The sequence below is a fragment of the Pezoporus occidentalis genome, unplaced genomic scaffold (genome assembly GCF_034315485.1).
Source record: "Pezoporus occidentalis ecotype Australia unplaced genomic scaffold, CSIRO_AGI_Poc_V1 ctg129, whole genome shotgun sequence".
NCBI lineage: Eukaryota > Metazoa > Chordata > Aves > Psittaciformes > Psittacidae > Pezoporus > Pezoporus occidentalis.
In genome coordinates this window covers 5,023,646-5,044,374 of record NW_026913092.1, presented here as the reverse complement: position 1 = coordinate 5,044,374, position 20,729 = coordinate 5,023,646, and the positions used below count along the sequence as shown (strand labels likewise).

The 20,729-nt window shown below is 37.6% G+C and overlaps 1 protein-coding gene across 1 annotated transcript in view; it reads left to right on the top strand.

Moving 5' to 3' along the window:
• CFAP47 (cilia and flagella associated protein 47) overlaps nt 1-20,729 on the top strand; it is a gene marked incomplete at its 5' end in the record, with an annotated part of 281,148 nt that overhangs the window by 45,408 nt on the left and 215,011 nt on the right. Inside the window, 3 exons of the mRNA XM_062608026.1 lie at nt 9,743-9,935; nt 11,310-11,516; nt 19,571-19,671. Coding sequence (XP_062464010.1) covers nt 9,743-9,935; nt 11,310-11,516; nt 19,571-19,671 — 501 coding nt within the window. The remainder of the gene's footprint in view (nt 1-9,742; nt 9,936-11,309; nt 11,517-19,570; nt 19,672-20,729) is intronic.

Genomic DNA, 20,729 nt, shown 5'->3' with positions numbered 1-20,729 from the left:
TTTATGCCTCATTGGTAGTTTTGTTTTCAACTTATGAATCACATCAACTTGTGATTTTGCTTCATGATGTGGAAAAGTAATTAATACATGATGATTTTGTTTTCAGAATTATTTAAAAGGTCATTTATTTTAAATTCTTTTATTCTTTGTTTGAGTAGCAAATTCCTACTCTTCTAAAATAGTATTTCTCTGTGCTTATAATACCTGGAAAGTTTTTGACCCAATCAGTATCTGTAGTTGCAGTTTTTACACTTCTGAGCTGTCCACGAGGTATCCATTTAGAAATATATTTTAAAATTACTGTATTATATATTGCTACAAATTAAACTGCTAGAAGAAACTTAAAAGACATTTACTACTGGAAGGCTGAGGAAAAATATTTACAGCATGTTTCCGGCTTTGATGCATCACTTCTTTGTCTCATTTTCCCCTATATTTCTCCAAAGTAAATTGCAAACCCTCTGTTTTTTTGACTCTGAAACATTTGTTTATGAAATAGCCATAAAAATGTGTTCAAAGCAATAAGGATTTTTTACCACATGGGTTTTATTTTGTACTTCGTGTAATCCTTGGTTTTGGAACCAAATGATGTGATCTCATCTTCATTTTATCTATGCAGGTGCTCAATCAATTTTTAATGATAACAGGCATAGCTTATCAGAATAAAATACCCAGAGATGAACATGTTTTGATAAAGGATTTGTTTTGGGAGCAATAAAAAATCCAAGGATATTAGGTGAATTGAATGAAAATATTGTTCCAGGGTGTGAGAAAATATTGAAATATAAAAATCAGGAAGACTAAAATAGTAGGAGCAGGATTACAAGAAGATCAGACAAAATGCAGAGAGATATCATAGGAGAAAAATCTGGAAGTTAGCTCTTTTTCAGATTTCCAGTTTTACAAGGTTTTAGAAATATGGACTTGGAATGACAGTTCACTTAGGAAGCATGTAAGGATCTAGTCAAAGCACATCTGGAGAGTGTGTCTAGACAGAAGAAAGCCTTTGCATAAACTTTTGAATTTTGAGAAACTGTTAAGATACAACTCAAAGGAAAAATAAGATAAAGAAGTCAAGAAGCAGAAACATGTTATGGCCCCAGGTCTTTGCAGTAAGAATGTAGAGGAAAGAAGAATGGAAATACAGCAGGTTGAAAAGTAGAAAAAAAAAACAACAAACAAACTTTTAACTGTCTGTTATTCCTTGAGGTGCAAGAAAAAAACACACCATATAGTTTACTTTTAAACTTTATATTTCATTCAAACATTTTTTTTATCCTTTCATAAATTTCTACTTTGCTTGCAATAGGGTATTTTTTTTCCTGCAGTATTTCAGGTAATAAAGCCAACAAAGTGTTGTAATTTTGAGAAGGTATTTTAGTAGATATTTTTACAGCATGTGCCTATAATTAGAGTAATTGTGGATCATACAGAAATAACCATTTGTGAAAAATACATATAAACATTTTTGTCTGCTTTGGATTTCAGAAACATATTCTAATAGGAGACATAATAGCTGTATTTTGCATTGATTAGGTTAATATATATAGCTTTGAAAAGAAAATTGCTCCCAGCAATATTAGACTTGGATAATAAAAAGAACTAATTTGTATTGGCAGATACCTGGTGATCTTTAGGGCCTTGATGAGCACAGGGTCTCATTTACTCCTTCTTCTAAGTAGCACTCTGGCATTTGAGAGAGGAAATAAAAAAAACCCAATTCTAATACTGTTTTGTGAAGCAGCTGGAGAGGCATCATGTGATAATGAATAGTTAAAATGATCATCCATATGATGGCTGTGTTCTGTTTAGGTATGAACATAATGATAATGCATTAAAATTGCTTGCATGTTGCAAAGACTGAGAAGCAGAGAGCAGCATACGAATAAAAGCCAATATTTTGAATTACTGAGTAAATTGCATGTTTAAATGCAGATGTGTATATTCAAAAATATGATTGACAAAACAAATTCAAATGACAATTATTCATAATTTTTTCTCTGTTCTCATTTCTTTTATTTACAGAAAATCATAAATAACTGTAAAAATTAATTGCTCCTGATTTGATGTTCTAAGTATTTTTCCCAAATTTATAGCCTACTTGTGCTATACCTTCACTGAATATAATTACTCTTTCTTGTAAGAGAACATTAGATACATCATAACCCACACAGGAGACCTAGTTAATGACTATGGTGCGCTAATTACCTCACACAGTATCACAGTATCACAGTATGCTAGAGATTGGAAGGGACCTCAAAAGATCATCTAGTCCAATCCCCCTGCCGGAGCAGGAACACCTAGATAATGTTACACAGGAATGTGTCCAGGCGGGCTTTGAATGTCTCCAGGGAAGGAGACTCCACAACCTCCCTGGGCAGCCTGTTCCAGTGTTCCGTCACCCTCACTGAGAAGAAGTTCCTTCTCAAGTTTAAGTGGAACCTCTTGTGTTCCAGTTTGCACCCATTACCCCTTGTCCTATCATTGTTTGCCACTGAGTAGAGCCTGGCTCCATCCTCGTGACACTCCCCCTTTATATATTTATATACACTAATAAGGTCACCCCTCAGTCTCCTCTTCTCCAAACTATAGAGACCCAGCTCCCTCAGTCTTTCCTCATAAGGGAGATGCTCCACTCCCTTAATCATCTTGGTTGCCCTGCGCTGGACTCTCTCCAGCAGCTCCCTGCCCAACTCTCCAGCCTGTCCAGGTCTCGCTGGATGGCAGCACAGCCTTCTGGCGTGTCAGCCACTCCTCCCAGCTTAGTGTCATCAGCAAACTTGCTGATAGTACACTCAATTCCCTCATCTAAATCGTTGATGAATATATTAAATAATACCGGTCCCAGTACTGACCCTTGAGGCACTCCACTAGTTACAGGCCTCCAACTAGACTCCGCCCCATAGACTACAACTCTCTGGCTTCTCTCCTTCAGCCAGTTCACAGTCCACCTCACTACCTGATCATCCAGTCCACACTTCCTCAATTTAGCCGTGAGGATGCTGTGGGAGACTGTGTCAAATGCTTTGCTGAAGTCAAGGTAGACCACATCCACCGCTCTGCCATCATCAATCCACCGTGTTATTTCCTCATAAAAGGCTAAGAGATTGGTCAAACATGATTTCCCCTGGTGAAGCCATGTTGACTGCCCCTCATAACCCTCTTATCCTTGATATGCCTTAAGATGGCACCAAGGACAAGGTGTTCCATCACTTTCCCAGGGATGGAGGTGAGGCTGACCGATCTATAGTTACCCGGGTCCTCCTTCTTGCCCTTTTTGAAGACTGGAGTGACATTTGCCTTCCTCCAGTCCTCAGGCACCTCTCCCGTTTCCCAAGACTTGGTAAAGATGATGGCGAGTGGTCTAGCAACGACTTCCGCCAGTTCCCTCAGCACCCGCGGGTGCATCCCATCTGGACCCATGGATTTATGGATGTCCAGATTGCTCAACTGATCTCTAACCCATTCCTCATCGACTAAGGCAAACCGTTCCGTCGACCTGACTTCATCTCAGGTCTCCGGGGTACAGGGCTCTTCAGGACTGCCTGCAGCAGAGTAGACAGAGACAAAGAAGGCATTCAGTAACTCTGCCATCTCTGCATCTTCTGTCACCAGGGCACCCATCCCGTTCATCAGTGGGCCTACATTGCCTCTGGTGTTAATTTTGTCTGCCATGTACTTGAAAAAGCTCTTTTTGCTGTCCTTGACCCTTCTTGCCAGGTTTAATTCTAAGGATGCCTTAGTCCTCCTAGCTGCCTTCCTACATCCCCTAGCAGCAGCCTTATATTCCTCCCAAGTGGCCAGCCCCTTCTTCCATGACCTGTAAACTCTCCTCTTCCACTTGAGCATACCCAGCAATTCCCTATTTAGCCACGCAGGTCTCCTGACCCTCTTCCTTGACTTCCTACGTGTCGGGATGCTCCGATCTTGAGCACGGAAAAAGCAGTCCTTGAATGTCAACCAACTATCTTGGGCCCCTTTTCCTTCAAGCAGCCTTGCCCATGGGATTTCCCCTAGCAATTGCTTGAAAAGGCCAAAGTTTGCCCTGCTAAAGTCCAGGGTTGCAATTCTACTTGGTATTCTACTAGTCCTACCACACAAGATCCTGAACTTCACCATCTCGTGGTCGCTGCAACCAAGGCAGCCCTCAACCCTTACTGCTTCAACCAGATCCTCCTTGTTAGTGAGGATGAGATCCAGCAGCGCTCCTCTCCTGGTTGGCTCATCCACCATTTGCAGGAGGAAGTTATCATCCATACACTGGAGGAACCTCCTGGACTGCAGCTGGGTTGCCGAGTGGTCCTTCCAGCAAACATCAGGGAAGTTAAAATCCCCCACAACGACCACAGCCTTTGACTGTGAGGCCGCTCTCAGCTGCCTGTAGAAGGCCTCGTCAACTTCCTCACCCTGATCTGGTGGTCTGTAACAGACACCTACAACAGTATCCCCCCTGCCAGCCTGCCCCTTAATTCTCACCCACAGACTCTCAACTCGCTCATTATCTGTCCCCGGACAGAACTCGGTGCATTGTAGTTCCTCCCGCACATAAAGAGCAACCCCACCACCCCTCCTGGCTGGCCTGTCTTTCCTGAAAAGGACATAGCCCTCCATGACTATATTCCAGTCATGTGAACTGTCCCACCACGTCTCTGTAATTGCCACCAGATCATAGTCTCCTGACTTAACACAGGTTTCCAACTCCTCCTGTTTATTTCCCATGCTGCGCGCATTGGTGTACAGACATTTCAGGGAGCGAGCTGAGCACACCGATTTCACCCTAGGATTATAGGAGGCCTCCCAGTCTTCATTAATTCTGGAGCGCTGCCCCACTGGGGCAAGCCCAGCTACAACCCCATCCCCCTTCGAATCTAGTTTAAAGCTCTCCAAATGAGCCCTGCTAATTCGTGCCCCAGCATCCTTTTGCCTCTGTGAGACAAACCTTTCTCACTTGACATTGTCCAGACTGGGGCCCTATAAAACCAGCCATTATCAAAGAATCCAAAGCCCTGCCTGTAGCACCAGTCTCGTAGCCAATTGTTCATGAACTGAATCTTCCCATTCCTTCCCACATCATCAGTGGAAGATGGAAGGAGTGCGGAGAAGATCACTTGAGCCCCAGACTCTTTCACCATCCTCCCCAAGGCCCTGTAGTCTTTCTTCATCCCCCTCAGACTGCGGGAAGCAGCTTCCTCCCCACCTGTCTGGAAGACCAGCAGCGGGTAGTAGTCTGTCAGGTGCACCAGGTTGGGGAGCGCCCTAGTGATATCCCTGATCCAGGCTCCAGGCAGACTACACACTTCCCTATGATGAGGGTCAACTCTGCATATCGGGCCCTCTGTTCCTCTCAGAAGGGAATCCCCTACTACAATGACCCTTCTTTCTTTCTTATCAGAGGCAGTCTTGAGGTGCAAAGTCGACCCCCTTTTCCTATGTGGCCTTGTGGGCTGGCCTTGCCCCACATTCTCACCTACCTTTCCTTCAAGATCCAGGGCCTCGAATCTATTACGGACGGACACCTGGGGAAGCAGGGCAGGAAGGGGGGAGGGTTTCCCACGACGTCGAACTGGAACTCGCTTCCAACCCTCGTCGTCTTTTTGGTCCCCTACCTCTGCGCAACAGCTACAGGGCAGGGGCTGTCTCGGGCCATCCCCCTCTGCCTGAGAAGGCAGGGGGTCCTTCCCCTTTTGGGGGGTATCTCCCTGGAACCGTTCTGACTGGCATGCCAGGGAGTTACTCCACCAGTCGATCTCCCTTTCACACTCCCTGATAGTCCTCAGCGTCTCAACCTCCTCCTTAAGTCTTGCCACCAGGCTAAGCAGATCTTCTACCTGCTCACACCTCACGCAGGTGGAATGCTGTCCTCCCTCCCCCGGCAGCAGCAGGCTCTGGCACTCCCTGCACCCAGAGGCCTGAACAGCCACGGTTTGGGACGGGGTCTCCGTCTGAGTTGCTACAGTCGTCTTACTGCAAGCTCTCTTTCTGGAGGCAACCATATTGGTCTGCAGTCTGGGACACCAGCAACACGACCTGCTTGTTCCTCCCTGCACCCGGTGGGCAGCGACCGGTCGCTGCCCTCTCTGAGGCCTTTTCAAGGCAAGCAGCAGGGAGTGGGCAAACCTCCATAGGTTTGTACTGCAAGGTTGTAGAATGTGGGGGTGAACAAACCTTAAAATGAACTTTGAGTGTGCATTACAGTGCAACATTTATAATAGAGTGCTAAATACTATAGTAAGGTACAGTATTAAATTAAATTCAAGAGTTTATTAAATGCAAGTGTGGTAATACGATGCTACCCATTAAAAATAAGTACACTAAATTTAATAGAGATGCACAAGAACTGAAGGTATATTAATATGAATATATTCTGATATTCTGCTGTACTATACTACAATGAATTAAAAATATATGAGAAATTTTACTATATCTTATTGTGATATGAAAATAAAATTACCTGCAGCATAGTAAGTTACGATAAATCTACGCTCTAGAATCCTGTATGGAAAAATATGCAGAAATGCACCTGTGAGTTACCAGGAGTTCAGTGACCCTGGAAGATGTGATGATTATGTGATGGTACAGATGATCATCATGACCTCCATCTCCTAAGGTTTCTTTCTGCAACGATAAGATATTAAATAACTACACAGTTTAACAGTTTCTGTGGAGAAATTATGAATTTGTTTTTAATCAGGGTTTTTTTTTTTCATTTTTTTTTTGTAGAGCTTACTTGTTTTAACTACTGGTGACTTTTCTGCTTTGAAGTCTGTATTTCAGTGTATGCATATTCTTCACTGACACCCATTTATGCTGAAGGTGTATATATGCGATAAAGCTTGAGCTGTTGGAAAGGCAAAGGCACTAAAACTAAATTGAAAGTGTTTATTTAGGAGACAAGTGGACAAGTTCAGGAATTGAATAACATTCTAATACAAACTTAAGAGGCTGAGATTCTGGGATTCTGAGAAGAGCAGATGTTGATATTGCTTTCGTTCCACGCACTCTCAAAATACCAAACCCCATGCTATTACATAGTTAAAATTTCTGAAGGAATTGAGAATATGGAGAGCCTTAAAAAGGTGGCTGTTCAAACTAGCTTTTTCTCTGTCTTTAAAGTGGACTGAAGCAGATGGAGTGAAAAGTATGGGAACTTGAAATATTTCTTCTCCAAAAGTGTTTGATTAGTATTGACAGGAGAACTTGCATGTTCTGATAAGTACATTCTATAACGGACTTCTGGCAGAAATGTGATCTGTTTGTGTTTCTATTAACAAGGAGTCCGCATGAAGTATAGTTCCAGAATATCATGCTAGGGAGTTAGGCATTCTGAACTGGATGCCTAACTTGCACTAATTTTCTAGTGCAAGTTAGACTGAAAATGAAGCAGCTAATGATCACATACACTTGTGCTTTGAGAAACTGTGTTTCTTTATTCATTTTTTTTTTTTCCTAAGGTAAGGCAATGAATACTTATTTCCCCTCATAAATGTATCTAGAAAATACAAAGGAGAAATTTCCCATATAATTCCACAGATTTTGTTAGCCCTTGGCAAATTTAGATTGGCAGATTTGTAAATACTATCAAATCTCCCTAAGGAAAATTTTCACATCTGCTGGACTGCTTGTTGTTTGCCCTATAGAAATTAATGGTGGTGTATAAAAATATCAGCAGCCCAAGCTTTGACAGTAGGCATGAAAAGTGTGATTAATAGAATAAACTCATAACTTCAGCTGTTAGTTCAGGACATAATTATTAATTTCAAAGTAGTATATTTAACATGAAATGTCCTGAAAACACTGGTCCTAGGCATTACAAAGTAATGAAAAAAAGTTAATGAAATCATTCACTTTTTTGTCTATGCGTCTGTTTAAAAAAAGGACAATATCTCAACATCCTGGTGTTTTTGACATAAGCAATACTTTATTGGCTTACATATTATGCAGAATTTTGATGTTAGTAAATGTGTGGAGCTGAACAGAGAAGCACTGTCCTGCCTTCTGAGTGAGTCATGGATTTTATTGCAAATGCATGTGATCATATAGTTACTGGACTTTTTAGAATTGTTATGTACAGTATGGATTAAAAGTTTATATGAGGAAAACTTAAAAGTATTCTTTCCTAAATTTTGAAGGCTTAACTTTGGAAATATGTTAAATAAGAATATTTTAAGTTGTGAGTTAGTGAAAATTTCATATTCTTTGGTACTGACATACACCCCCCTGGTTTTCTTCCTTCATGGTGTTCCATCCCTATAGCATTTATTGGTTATGGCCTTTCACTTTACCATATATGATATATATGTATGAAGATAGGACACCATAAGTATGGTTAGTTAAAGCACACTTGTAGGACAGTAGACTTGTCTAACTTGTACATGGGAGTAAATTTTATAGATCTTTTCTTATAAGCATGTCAGTTTTCATACCTCTCCATGACTTTTTCTGATGCTCTCTCAACTTTCCCTCATAATAGGGCTGTGTGCCAGAAAACAGATGTGTTCTTGTATCAAAGCCTATATCCTGGTTTTAGCTGCAACCAGGACAGTCTAGAAGCACAAGCTTCTTAGCCTTCTCAGCAGTATTGTCTCCTAAATTTGATTTCCCTGTAACAGGGAATTAGCCAGATGTTGCAAACACTGCAACAAGTTCCCATTTAATGTTTTTCACTTTGACAGCTTTCTGTTTTCTGGTCTGAAACAAAGGGATCTGCAGGCCGTATTCTAATAAGACATCTGTGAAGCGCCTTTTTTTGTTATCCTCATGAGGAAATTTGCTCTCATAAGGAGGGAGTAAGGCAAAATATTTTGAAGACACGAGGTTTTCTTCTTTGTATATGTAAATAATGGCAGCTTTTTCTCAGGCTGTGAAAATAACTATCTGAGGTAATCTCAGAAGAGCTCATAATGTTTATTTTGTTTGCAGTGACACGTGCTCATACAGACAAATAAAATACAAAATTATTTGTTTGGTTATCTCTTTCCTCCTTAATTATTCAGTGAGGATGTTTTCATACTTACTAACCTGATGACAGAAGGGAATCAAACAGAAAGGTGTTTTTCTCAAAAATGAAAAGATGACATTTTTGGGTTGTCCTACAACATATCCTGCAGGTTTATTTCTAAGTACAAGAAGTGTTTGTTGCCCTTAAAACTGTGTATTTTGCTAGCTGTTCAGCAGGTGGGAATGAATGAAAATTTAGCAAATGATGCTGAATGATTTGAAACACTATTGTGGAAGAAATCACCTTACTTCCTGTGTCAGAAAATGTGCTTTACCATCCTAGAGAAAAATGCCTTACAGCAGATAGCAAGATAGCACAAGGGGCAGAACACAAGGACATGGGAGATGCTCTCAGCAGAGAGCCAGACCTGTCCTGCTGGCTTGTGTGAGGCTGACTTTTCAACAGTACAGGTTTTGTGGTCATCTGTTAAAATGTAGCGGTTGCCATGTTCAAAGGCACCAACTTTTTCTTGCCTCGGAAGCCAGATGCTTCTGATATTTATTCCTTTATAAAATTAGAATTCTCTGTATTCATTAGTGTAACTTATGACTGCAATTCTTAAAATTCGTTACATTGATGTTATATAAAAAGAATATTAGTACAATAAATTAAGAACTCACAGTTTGAAAAATTTCGGTCAAATTAAACAAAATATGGGCAAGCCTATCCAAACTCTTAATTACACATGTTTGTGGTTTTATATATATATATATATATGTATACTGTTTTTTTTTTTTTTTACAGCTTGTCCTGGGACATACGTATCTGAAATGTCACTTTGTCTAGATGATAATCCATCACATTACAAAATAACATTGTCTGGCACTGTGAAGTCACCAAAAATATACTTTGATCCCCCCTTTTTAATGCTGATGCCAGTCCCTCTGGATGTAAAAACTGAAACAGCCATCAGTATCATTCCACAAGATTATATAAGGTAAAAAAAACCTCAAAATAAATTTATTAATTTGTTAGTAAAGGTTAGTATTGGTTTTCTGCTCAGTAGAGGAGTCTGCATATTTAAGAGAAAATTCATGAAACTAATATTGCTGTACATTCAACAAGCTCATGTTCTGTCCTCAAAATATTCCTGCTTCATGAAGTTACCATCTTCTGAGAGATTTACTCTGTCATATGCTTTTAAAATTACTTTGAATAGCACTAAACTGAAAAAGAGAGTTCTACTAGGATTTTTTTGTTAAATTTAGCTGATACTAAGATCATTGTTTTATTTGTTTTTTTCGCATTGTGATCTGATAAAATATTTCTATTGTTTTCTAATCCATAGGTTATAAAGCACTGCTTTGAAATCTAGATGTTGTTTGGACAATTGGTGGGGTTGCGGTTCTTTTTTTGTATTGTTTTGCTTTTCTTTTCCTAAGCAAGATTTTACTACCAAAGAGGAGAGCACAAATATTTTGATCCTGTCACTCAATATAATAAACTATCTATATATTTTAATTTTTTCTGTAGATCACCCACTTTATCCTGTTACTTGAATTGAAAAGAGAGCCTTTTTGTAATCTTCATATTATATAGCATAACTCAGCACCATGCCTATTCCAATATGATAGAGATCTTAGTATTTTAATCTTTTGAAACAGTCTTGTGTTTGTTGGATAAGATACAACTTTTGTATTTGCAATTAGGAAAGAGCAGTAACATTAGTTTGTTATGCTTATATACGTATCATTTTAATACCTGAAGATTTGCAGCAAATCTCTTTAAGTTGCTGTACATTAATGAAATTAGTTTTCAAATTATTATTGTTGTATTTTGTTTGAGTTGTAATATCAAGTTATTTCTCTAATGTCAGTAAATTAGTACTGAACTGAAGGATTTCATATGGATCTGGACTGACTGCCCTTCACATTTTAGAACTGGAACTTAAAGTAACACAACTGGGGAAAGCATCTTAAGTATGTTCATGAACTTCCCCTTAATATTTCTATTTCAAAAATTGCCTTAACTGTTGTGCAATAATGCAGTTTAATAAATATCAGTGAAAGTTTTAAGTTTAGGAAATCTAAGGTAAGGAAGTAATATTTATGCTCTTAGTAGAAATTGCTCTTCATTTATATGTTGAGCTATTATGGGTCAGTATGAAACATTCAGACACATGTGGAAAACAAACTAGCATATAAATGGTAAAGGAATAATAATCCTTTAGTTTAACTTGATTTATAGCTCAAAACTCAGTTATTCTGCATGTAACTGTGAAAACATTTCATAAATGTGTGAACCTGTGAAATAAACTTTATTACTGTCATCCTGTGAGCACAAACATAACTACTGTTTATTTTTAACTCAGGCAATCACGAATTCAAGTTGAACTTCCAGAGGTTGAACTCGAAGATGGTGAAAGGATTTACCCTTTTTCTGTACAGTTCTCAGGACAAGATACCGTTCTTTCTTCAGATGGCACAAATAACGAACTAATTTGTTGTATCAGCTTCATATCATCTAGGCCAGTGTCATTTTCAGGGAATATCTGCTTCATTGATGAAGAAGAAAACAGGTAATGTGTGCAATTGAAATTCATTTTGGGCATGGTCTAAACTGACAAAATTGGGTATAAGACACAGGACTCATAGTGGTTGGAAAAAGGCACACAAGAGTCATTCTGGAAAAAAAAAAGAAACAGAACTGTTTGGTTATTTTTTTTTTGTTGTTGTTGTTGTTTTTTTCCCCAACTAAATTACAATTCAAAACCACAAAGTTTAGCTTTGGTCTCTAAGGTAAGATTTATCTAAGTGGCCATCTTAAGTTCTTGTGTGCCGTTTATATCTACTGCTAATTCTGATGTTTATTTTCCCCCTCTCAGATTGCTTTGGTGCAACATGGTCTTCATTCAGCAAATCCCAATGTTTTCTATTACAAAATATTTTGCATTTTGAAAAATACCCTGTTAAAATCTTCCACTCCATTACATGCTGGATTTCAAGATTGTCTGATTTTGGATTGAGCCAAACTGTGAAATTTTGTTTCATTGAGACTTTCTCCTATGTTTCATTTTTTAAAACAATGTTTGTGACTGGTTTAGAGTTCCCTGGCATCTGGAAGAGCTAGTGGTTCTCATCACCTGTTTGCAGTTCTTTACAAAATTGCAGGGGAGTGGTCTTGCAAAGGATTAGTTCATTAGTCCATTAGTCAACAAAAGCTTTAGTTGTTCCTCTGGCACTAAAGAATTCAAGAGGAGACATCTCTGAGTAACTTAGCAAGTACTGTCTCAAAGAGTGTCTGGTTATTTTAAAGACTAATCTGTAGAATGTGGAACTGCCCAAGAGTACTTCCTTCTTCCCTCCTGTCCTTCCCTCCCTCTCTCCCTCCCTCTCTCCCTCTCTCTCCCTCCCTCTCTCCCTCCCTCTCTCCCTCCCTCTCTCCTTCCCTCTCTCCTTCCCTCCCTCCTTCCTTCCTTCCCTCCCTCCTTCCTTTTCTCCCTCGCTCCTTCCCTCCCTCTTTCTTTTCTTTCTTTCTTTCTTGAGGATATTTGCAATTTATTCATGTGATCTATTATTTATACATGTGGTTTATTCATTCCTGAGCCTCTGAGTTTCAGAGTAAAAGGAAGGATACTTCGCAAGGGGGAGTTACACTGGGAATCAGAATTTCATTTTGCAAGGAACCAGCAAAGGCCATGTTCCAGTCTTATTTTGAAGGGACATCCCTCCTTCCTTCTATCAGTACATGCCATTCTTTAGTCTTTTGCTCTCCATGTTATCTGTCTTTTTTTCCCGTGCACTCTACTGCTACCTTTTTACTTTTTTTTTTTTGTGTGTGTGTGTGTGTATGTATGTATGTCCCATTTCTTTGATGTTTTTGTTTATTTTTTTAAATGTCATTTTTAACTCATCTTCTATCATTATATCTTAATACTTAACTTTTCTTTCTGTGAATTTGTGTTCTCTGTTTTTAAGCTTTCTAGAGCAGGACAGCCTGTTATAAATTTGTATCCTCAGCTGAAGCATTTCCTGATCGCTAGTTCTTTCTGCAATGTCTGTAATAACGTTACACTTTGGGTGTATTCCAAGGCAGGAATTGGGAACTATTACGTGATTATTGTAATAATGCTTCTGTCATTTTTTATTTTTTTCTTTTTCTTTTTCATTTTTTTTCCAAATTTGCAAGGGGCAGGGCAGTATCTTTGACTAGCTCTATAGGGAAACGGTTCATGAATAAAAGGGAGGCCAACTCCTTATCTCAGTGAAGGCGTTCTTTGGAGCGTAAGATAAAAAAAGAACCATTTTAACAGCCAGGTAACCAAAACTGCATAGATGGATATTGCTCATCTTTTTTTTAATGTGTAATGCTACGAATCAATAAAAGTACACTAGGAATATATTTCGGCTTCAGACCACGCTGCTGTATGAGAAGTATACAAGATACTGTCTTGTCCTATATACTCCTGATATCTGAGACACAGGACTGGGTAGCAAAGTATGGAAAACTGTTGCTGCCTTCTCCTTCCCTCTGTGCTGGGCTCTTCAGTGTTTTCTGCACTGCTGCAGAGGGACTTCCAGGACATCGGTATCAGAAGTGGGAATTATGAAAGAGAAGGCGTTACGGACATTGCTAGTTATTTATTTATGTATTTTATATATTTCCTCAGATGCAATCCTGCACACTAAGTTAGAAAGCATCTAAAGTTTTCAAAAGTACTAAAATTTTTTTTTAATATAATCATCTGAAAAATATTTAGGAATTTACACAGTCTGATTCCTGTTAGACCTGATTTCCTTAAGGACAGAAAACCTAGGGTTTGATAGCAATTTATATGCAGTGTTCATACCAAAATTCATTTCTTTAAAACACTGTTTAGTGATGAAGACATATGCAAACATGAAATTCATACATCTTACTTTGATTTTATAGTAGTAGGCTGCTTTTTAAGTAACAATGTTGAAAAGCAATGCAGAAGGTCCCTCTGCCCCTACTAAATGATCAAATCTGTTATTGAATGTTCTGTGCAAAAATAACCATTTTCAGCATTTATCCCTTTGTTCATCTCTTCCTTTGGTGGCATGAATCAGTGTATACATGATGAGGAAAGATAAGTATTATTGTGATTAAAAATAATACCTGCAGTTACTATTTTGGTGTAAAGCAACTATTTTGAGGGTTAAATATCTTCATCCTACAGCTTAGAATGTGCTTTTTACTGTGTGTAAAACTAAATTTTGTATTATTTTGATGCAAGGGTTGTGGACCTTTCAGTTACTGCTGCTTGCCTTGGATTAGCATTAAATATTTGCATGTATAGTTTGTCAGCCAGGAATCTGTTTCTTATTCATTTTATTTAATTCTAAGATTTAATCATGGTGTGGGATGTGATCCATAAATTTGAGCTGAGTCTTGCAGTAATTATGAGAAAAGGATAACTTAAGCTTATGATGAGTTCTAAAATATGCTTCTGAGTAAGCAAAATATTTAGTTATAATAACTGTTTTGATATGATGCACTAGCAGCTTCTCAAACCTTGTTACAGAGAAATAATACTTTCTGCTGTGTAATAAACTTTTTTCCTATATTTGTTATTAAAAGGAAATAAAGGATACCATCTTCAATTTAAAGGCTGTCCTGGGTTCAGCAGTAGCAGTCATGTTTCTCCTTCCTGGTAGCTGGTGCAGTGCAGTGTTTTGACTTTCAGCCTGGGAACAGAGCTGATAACAAGGATGTTTTGGTTTGGCCAAGGACTTTGTGAGCCTCATGCTCTGCCAGGGAGGAGGGGAAGCCGGGAGGAAGCAGAGACAGGACACCTGACCCAAGCTAGCCAAAGAGGTATTCCATACCACAGCACGTCATGCCCAGGATGTAATGGGGAGTTAGCCGGAAGGGCTGGGAGACTGCAGGGTTGGAGGAGGTATCGGTCGGTGCTTGGTTGGGCTGAGGGGACAAGTTATCGGTTGGCTGGTGGTGAGATGATGTATTCTCTTCCCTTGTTATTTCCTTTATCATTGTTATTATTGGTGGTAGCAGTAGTGATTTGTGTTATACCTTAGTTACTAAACTGTTCTTATCTCAACCCGTGGGAGTTGCATTCTTTTGATTCTCCTCTCCATCCCTCTGAGAGCAGGGGGAGGGCAAGAAAGGGGGGGGAAGTGAGCGAACAAATTACCTGACTGGGTTTAAACCACGACAAAGGCAAACTCAATGTGGTTTTGAAAAGTCATCTGAGTAACCTTAAACCTTAAGATTGTGACATCTATGCTCGCAAAGCAAAAAAATTCATGGTCTGAAATGTCACATAATTTTAAAATTGTTGCTGTATTTTAAAACATAGTAGATAGGTATTTGTTACAGAATAGAACTAATAACATTGTCTTGACAATGCATATGTGATTTCCTGTCAGGCAGTTGCATGTGTGTGTGGGCTGTAAAAGCCTGCACATAAGTAGGTGCAATAGCACACCATCCAAAACAAAGGGATTCCATATGTGCTATTTGTCAGTGTAGTGATATTATTCATATTGTCTTTTAGAATTTTTTTTTCAGTCATAACCAGAAAGAATACTTTTCTTCAATTAGGAAAGTCTAAGTGCCTTTTTTTTTCTAATCCTGTCCATACTGTTGTTCTAAGTGAAGTATTTGATAATTTATCCAGACTTGGGTTTCGTTACTGCTGTTAATAATATTATGTGCTTTGATATTCCACTCTGTAGTAATCTGTAGCTGCAATTTCTTCTTATCTGCATTTCCTCATTCTTCCAGCCCCTTCCCCCATGGGAGATCTATGCAATGCATTCAAACTTCAAACCCAATTCAACTAATTAGCTAAGCATTTGAGCAGTTTGTTTCAAACTGTGTAACTAATGAATTCAAACTGTTTTGTTAATTTGAGCCTTCTAGGAGACAAATCTTTCAGCAAGGCAAGATTTTGAGGCCTTACAGATCTTTCATGATAAAACAATGAAACTGTAACCTTTTATAAAACCTATAAAAGCTAACTGATCTTGGATAGGTTCCTGGTTTGTTTAATAGGCTGTGAAATCTCATAGTATCAGTTGCAGAGGATGTATTCATTTGTCAGCTATTCTCTCTTTATATTTCAATTTTCTAAGTAATAATATGTATTTTTAAACGATTTGAACTAAAATTTTGAACTTCTACTCATAATCTTTGTTCTGGGGTGTAAATAAGTGAGTTAAAAGGTTATTTTCATATGCTGGTAAAATATCATGTCCTGTATTTAACTACTTAGAAGAGAAGGCTTAACTTCTAAGCAAAACTAATTGTAGGCATATTTAAAAGCATGAGTACTGATGAGATGAGTGATGTGTTTTGGTCTTTTTTTTACTTAGGCTGTGCAATGTTTTGCTTTTCATGTCTAAAACCTCAGTAGGATTGATTCACATAGTTCATATTAAGTCCATCTAAGTAATAATGTCTTTTTTTTCCTTTAAATCAAAGTGAACACTGATAGAGGATAGATACTGTTGAATTTGTCTGTGTTACAGAAAACATTAGAAAGAAGATAGGCAATCATATTTTGTAGCAAAACCATGCTATATGTAGCTGTAAAAGAAAACTTGAGATACATGATTGTCATTTGTGCAAGTAATTGTGTGCACAAATTCCATTAAATAGTTCATAAGAAAGTGCATCAATGTTTGTTTAGTGACTGTCTTTAATGAGAATTTGCAGTTTATTTTTAATGTTATTTTTCATCTCTATTCTTCCTTTTTGCTTCTTGGGCTCCAAAACAGAATAAATGACATATCCCTGTATGCAGCTGATAGTACTATGGAAGTAAAAGATAACAGAAAATTCAAGAATGTATTAAACAAGTACTTAATAAATGGGAAGAAATATTCAGCTATGACACTTATTTCCTTAAACCTGAAAAAATAAACCAAAAAAACCCTCTGCAAACATGCCATGTTTTTATACTTGTTAATTGTTATCACATTTTTTAATTTGCTGGTTAGATAAATAGTTTAACAGGAAAAAAAGGTTTCTGCCATCCTGAATGAAATGGCATTTAACTTATTCTTTGTAAAAGATAAGTAGTAAACAACAGGTAAATGATTTGTTGTACAATCAGAGAAAATGGTGCTTTGGGCACCAAAGTACCAAAACTCCTCACGTGCTGTGTAGCTGAATTGCTGTGATCATTGGTGACAGAAGTGTGCTGAGGTCTTTGCCTCCCGTGTTCTACAGTTCTCCAGTTTCTTTTCCTCTCCCACTGGGAACCTGGGGAAACTCATTAAGTTTCTGATGTTTGTGGTTAGAATGTTAGAAGGTGAGGACATAATGCAGCTGAGACACCATCACTAAAAGGTACCCAGTTATGAAGTGAGATCTCTGTGTCTCATAGAGGGAAAAAGTTTTTTCCCTTTTGCTGTTGAGAAATGTGCCTAAACCATGCAGCTCTTTAATAGCACTGCGTTCAAATTTCAAATGCATGTATTCTGCTGGCATATCTTGGAGAATAAGGGCTGTCAATTTCTTTTAATATCATTTAAATTTTGAGAGAGCAGGGAGGTAGAAAACATTTGAGTTCTTGATATTTGCATGCTTGTTTGCTGCATTCATCTGACCTAATAATATATTGGCATTTTACTTCAGACAGTTGGGAGTGCTTTTGAACATCAAGATGACTCAAAATCATTAATCACTCATGTTCTTTTCTGTGCTTGTGCCTTTCTACTGTTTTGACGGTCCCTGCCAACTGAAATGTCTGTTATTCCTGAACAAAAACCTGACATTATTGCTGCTACTAGAAAAAAGATGGCTATTTTCCCAGCTAAAAGTCTTGTATATCATGTGAAACCATGTGCCTGTCATTATTCAGTATTATATTATTTTGATTGCTGTGGAAGTCTGAGTTCCTGTTGCAAAGGATAAGGGCTCCTCAGTGTTGGGGAGCTGTTCATTTGTGAACAGAAGTGGCAGAGCTTGCATGGGTCATCTTTTTCTCTTCATTCCAGTTCTGTCATCTCTGGATCTGTGCAAGGATTTTTTTTTTTTGTGGGGAAGGGGGAGGGCAGGTCTTTATTTATTTATTTTTAAATTACACCTTCTTTTTCCCTTTCTACTAGGTTATTCCTTCTTAAAGACCTGTAAAATGCCTCACACTCACATTGTTTCCCCTTGGCACTAATCAGTTCCACAAGCAGTATGTTTTGTTTCCTAAACTAGCAGTGAGAGCTTCCCTTAAATATTTTTGTAATTTACTCAAGCAATGTTGTTAAAGAAATTTGTCAGTTAGATCCTAATGGTTTTGGATTCTTTTTCTTTGGAAATTGTTAGTGATCCATGGCAGGGGGATTGGAACTAGATGATCTTAAGGTCCTTTCCGACCCTAACTATTCCTATGATTCTATATACTGCATCTGTTAATACCGTTGAAGGGTTATTTAACTGTGCCTGTATTTCTAGAGCATTTGGGATACACTGATGGAAGACAAATCACTTGTTTCTATTTAGAAAATGTCTGTTACTTTCTGTTGTAAAACCAGGAACTTTAAAAATGTTTTTGTTTTCCTTCATTATTATCATATACTATATCAAAGCAGGATAAGCTAATTACATCACATAAATAAGTCTGTAAGGTCTCTTGATATCTTTTACTATTAATCTAAATTTACATTAAATAGGAAATTATCCTTCAATATATAATTTAAATAATAGAAAACATATTCTTTTCTTCTGTGCAATGTATATTTTCAATATGCATAATTCTTAATATACCAAAGCAAGACGGATATCAGCATGCTGTTTGAATTGTTAAAATACATTCTTCTATTTTGACAGCTTAAACAAAACAGTTCATAAATATTAATGTTAGTTAATTAGTTAATGTGTAGTAAATAACCAGCTGTGTAGTAACATAGGACAAAGCTCAGTAGAATTACCTGTCAGTTGCAGTGAGTTAAGAACATAAATGCAGATGGCTAACAGGGATCCATTGCTGGCAAGTTTGCGTGTTGACTGCACCCTGAGAGACTGGGGGGATGTACAAAAAACAGGTTATAAGGTGGATTGTTGCACATTAATATGGCTATGGCCATATTAATGTATTCACACTAGTGAACACTGGAGCATGTACATTAATTTGTATCAAATTATAGCAATTGCAGTCAATATCTCATTTTTTTTAAGTTGAATCTATTAATTTCTAGATATTTATTTTGATATTTCGGTAAAGTCTTATAGAATGTTAAATCAAAGTAGGAATTACTTTTCAAGAAAACTTCCCCTACCAAAAGTTACAGGATATATTTAGCAAGTTAGCTGTCTCCTCCTACAGCTAAATGTCAGCTGTAATTTTAATTCTTTTTTTCATTTCAGAGAGTCAGAGGTTATTAGGTTATTTATTTAATGAAATCTTTGCTAGCTCTTGAGCTTTCAGATTAATAATACATTCATGCTCATAGTAAAACTATGAAGTGGACATACTTTACTAGTCTTCACTATATTGGCATGTGCAGTCCCATCTGTGTACTCTCCTGCTGACCCAGAATAGGAGAATTATCTGACACCTTAATTCTGTCTCTTAAATTCTTGTACTGAAGTATCTCAATTACCAAAGCTAAATTGAAACTATTGCTTTTTGTATTTTATTTTGAACAGGTTCAAAATTCAAGTTGCTGCAACAGCAGAGAATTGCCTTCTTACTTTATATCCATATTTTGCAGTTAACTGCTCTGATGAACAAATTATCTTGAGAAGCGGTAAGCAGTTAACACTCTACTTCTTTAACTTATATCATGTCCAGTGCTGTTAGCAATGTTTTTAGTATAATAACAGGGATGTTATCATTAACATAGTGTTTATCATCATTAATTACAAGGGGATAATGCAATTAATTTTTTAAAGCAGTTTAATAGCTTCTGTTTTCTTGTTGAAAATGAGGAAAATATATGTATGTATGATTAGGTAATGTTTATTGAAAAATATTGGGCAAACATAAATCCTACGGAATGTTTTGTGAAGTTTTTAAAGTATGAGTAGAGAAAACAGCCCAAACAATAATGAATAAGTTAATATAATTAAAATGATATTGATAGCGATCCTCAGTTATTCCTAGGGCAACAGTTGGATCTATATTGAAGAGAGCAGAATAGCAGGCCACACAACGTTATGATAGAAAGTGATTGTTACTTGCCTGTTGGGAATAGTTTTCAGGTTTTTTTAATTACTGCCCTTGAAGGCTGGAGGTTAAAGTCACATTTTTATGGCCAATAAAAGCCTGTGATCATAGATTAGAAATATTTTACGTGTGTTATTTGGGATATCTAAGAGTAAAGAGAGTTTGTACTTTGAAGTTGAAAAAGGTGTTAGCAAGAAGACAGGTAATGATATACATATATTTTTTTTTCATATATAAGATAGGTATAGTTAATATATTATTCATGGACTATAGTACAATTAAATGAAGATAGCAAAGGGGAAAATATCTCTCATAAATGTGTGATTTTTTTTTTTTTTTTTTTTGTGATCAATAGATCATTTTTGCAACTTGTCTTTTGAAGATACTTTGTAGGTTTCCCTTGAGCATTAAACCAAAAATGAAGTGATGGCTTTAGAAGAACTGATCTCCCATTAATAACGGATATTTCTGTCCTGTATTGATTGCCTATTGGTTTGGTCCCACTATCAGTTTTGAAGCAAGTCACTTCCACTAAATTGCTTGAGTCTATTTTGTGGGTTTTGTATAGATTATTTAATGTGACCAAACCATATCTGTACAACGCAGTGGCTCGGAAAGCTATTCAGGGGGGCTTTGCTT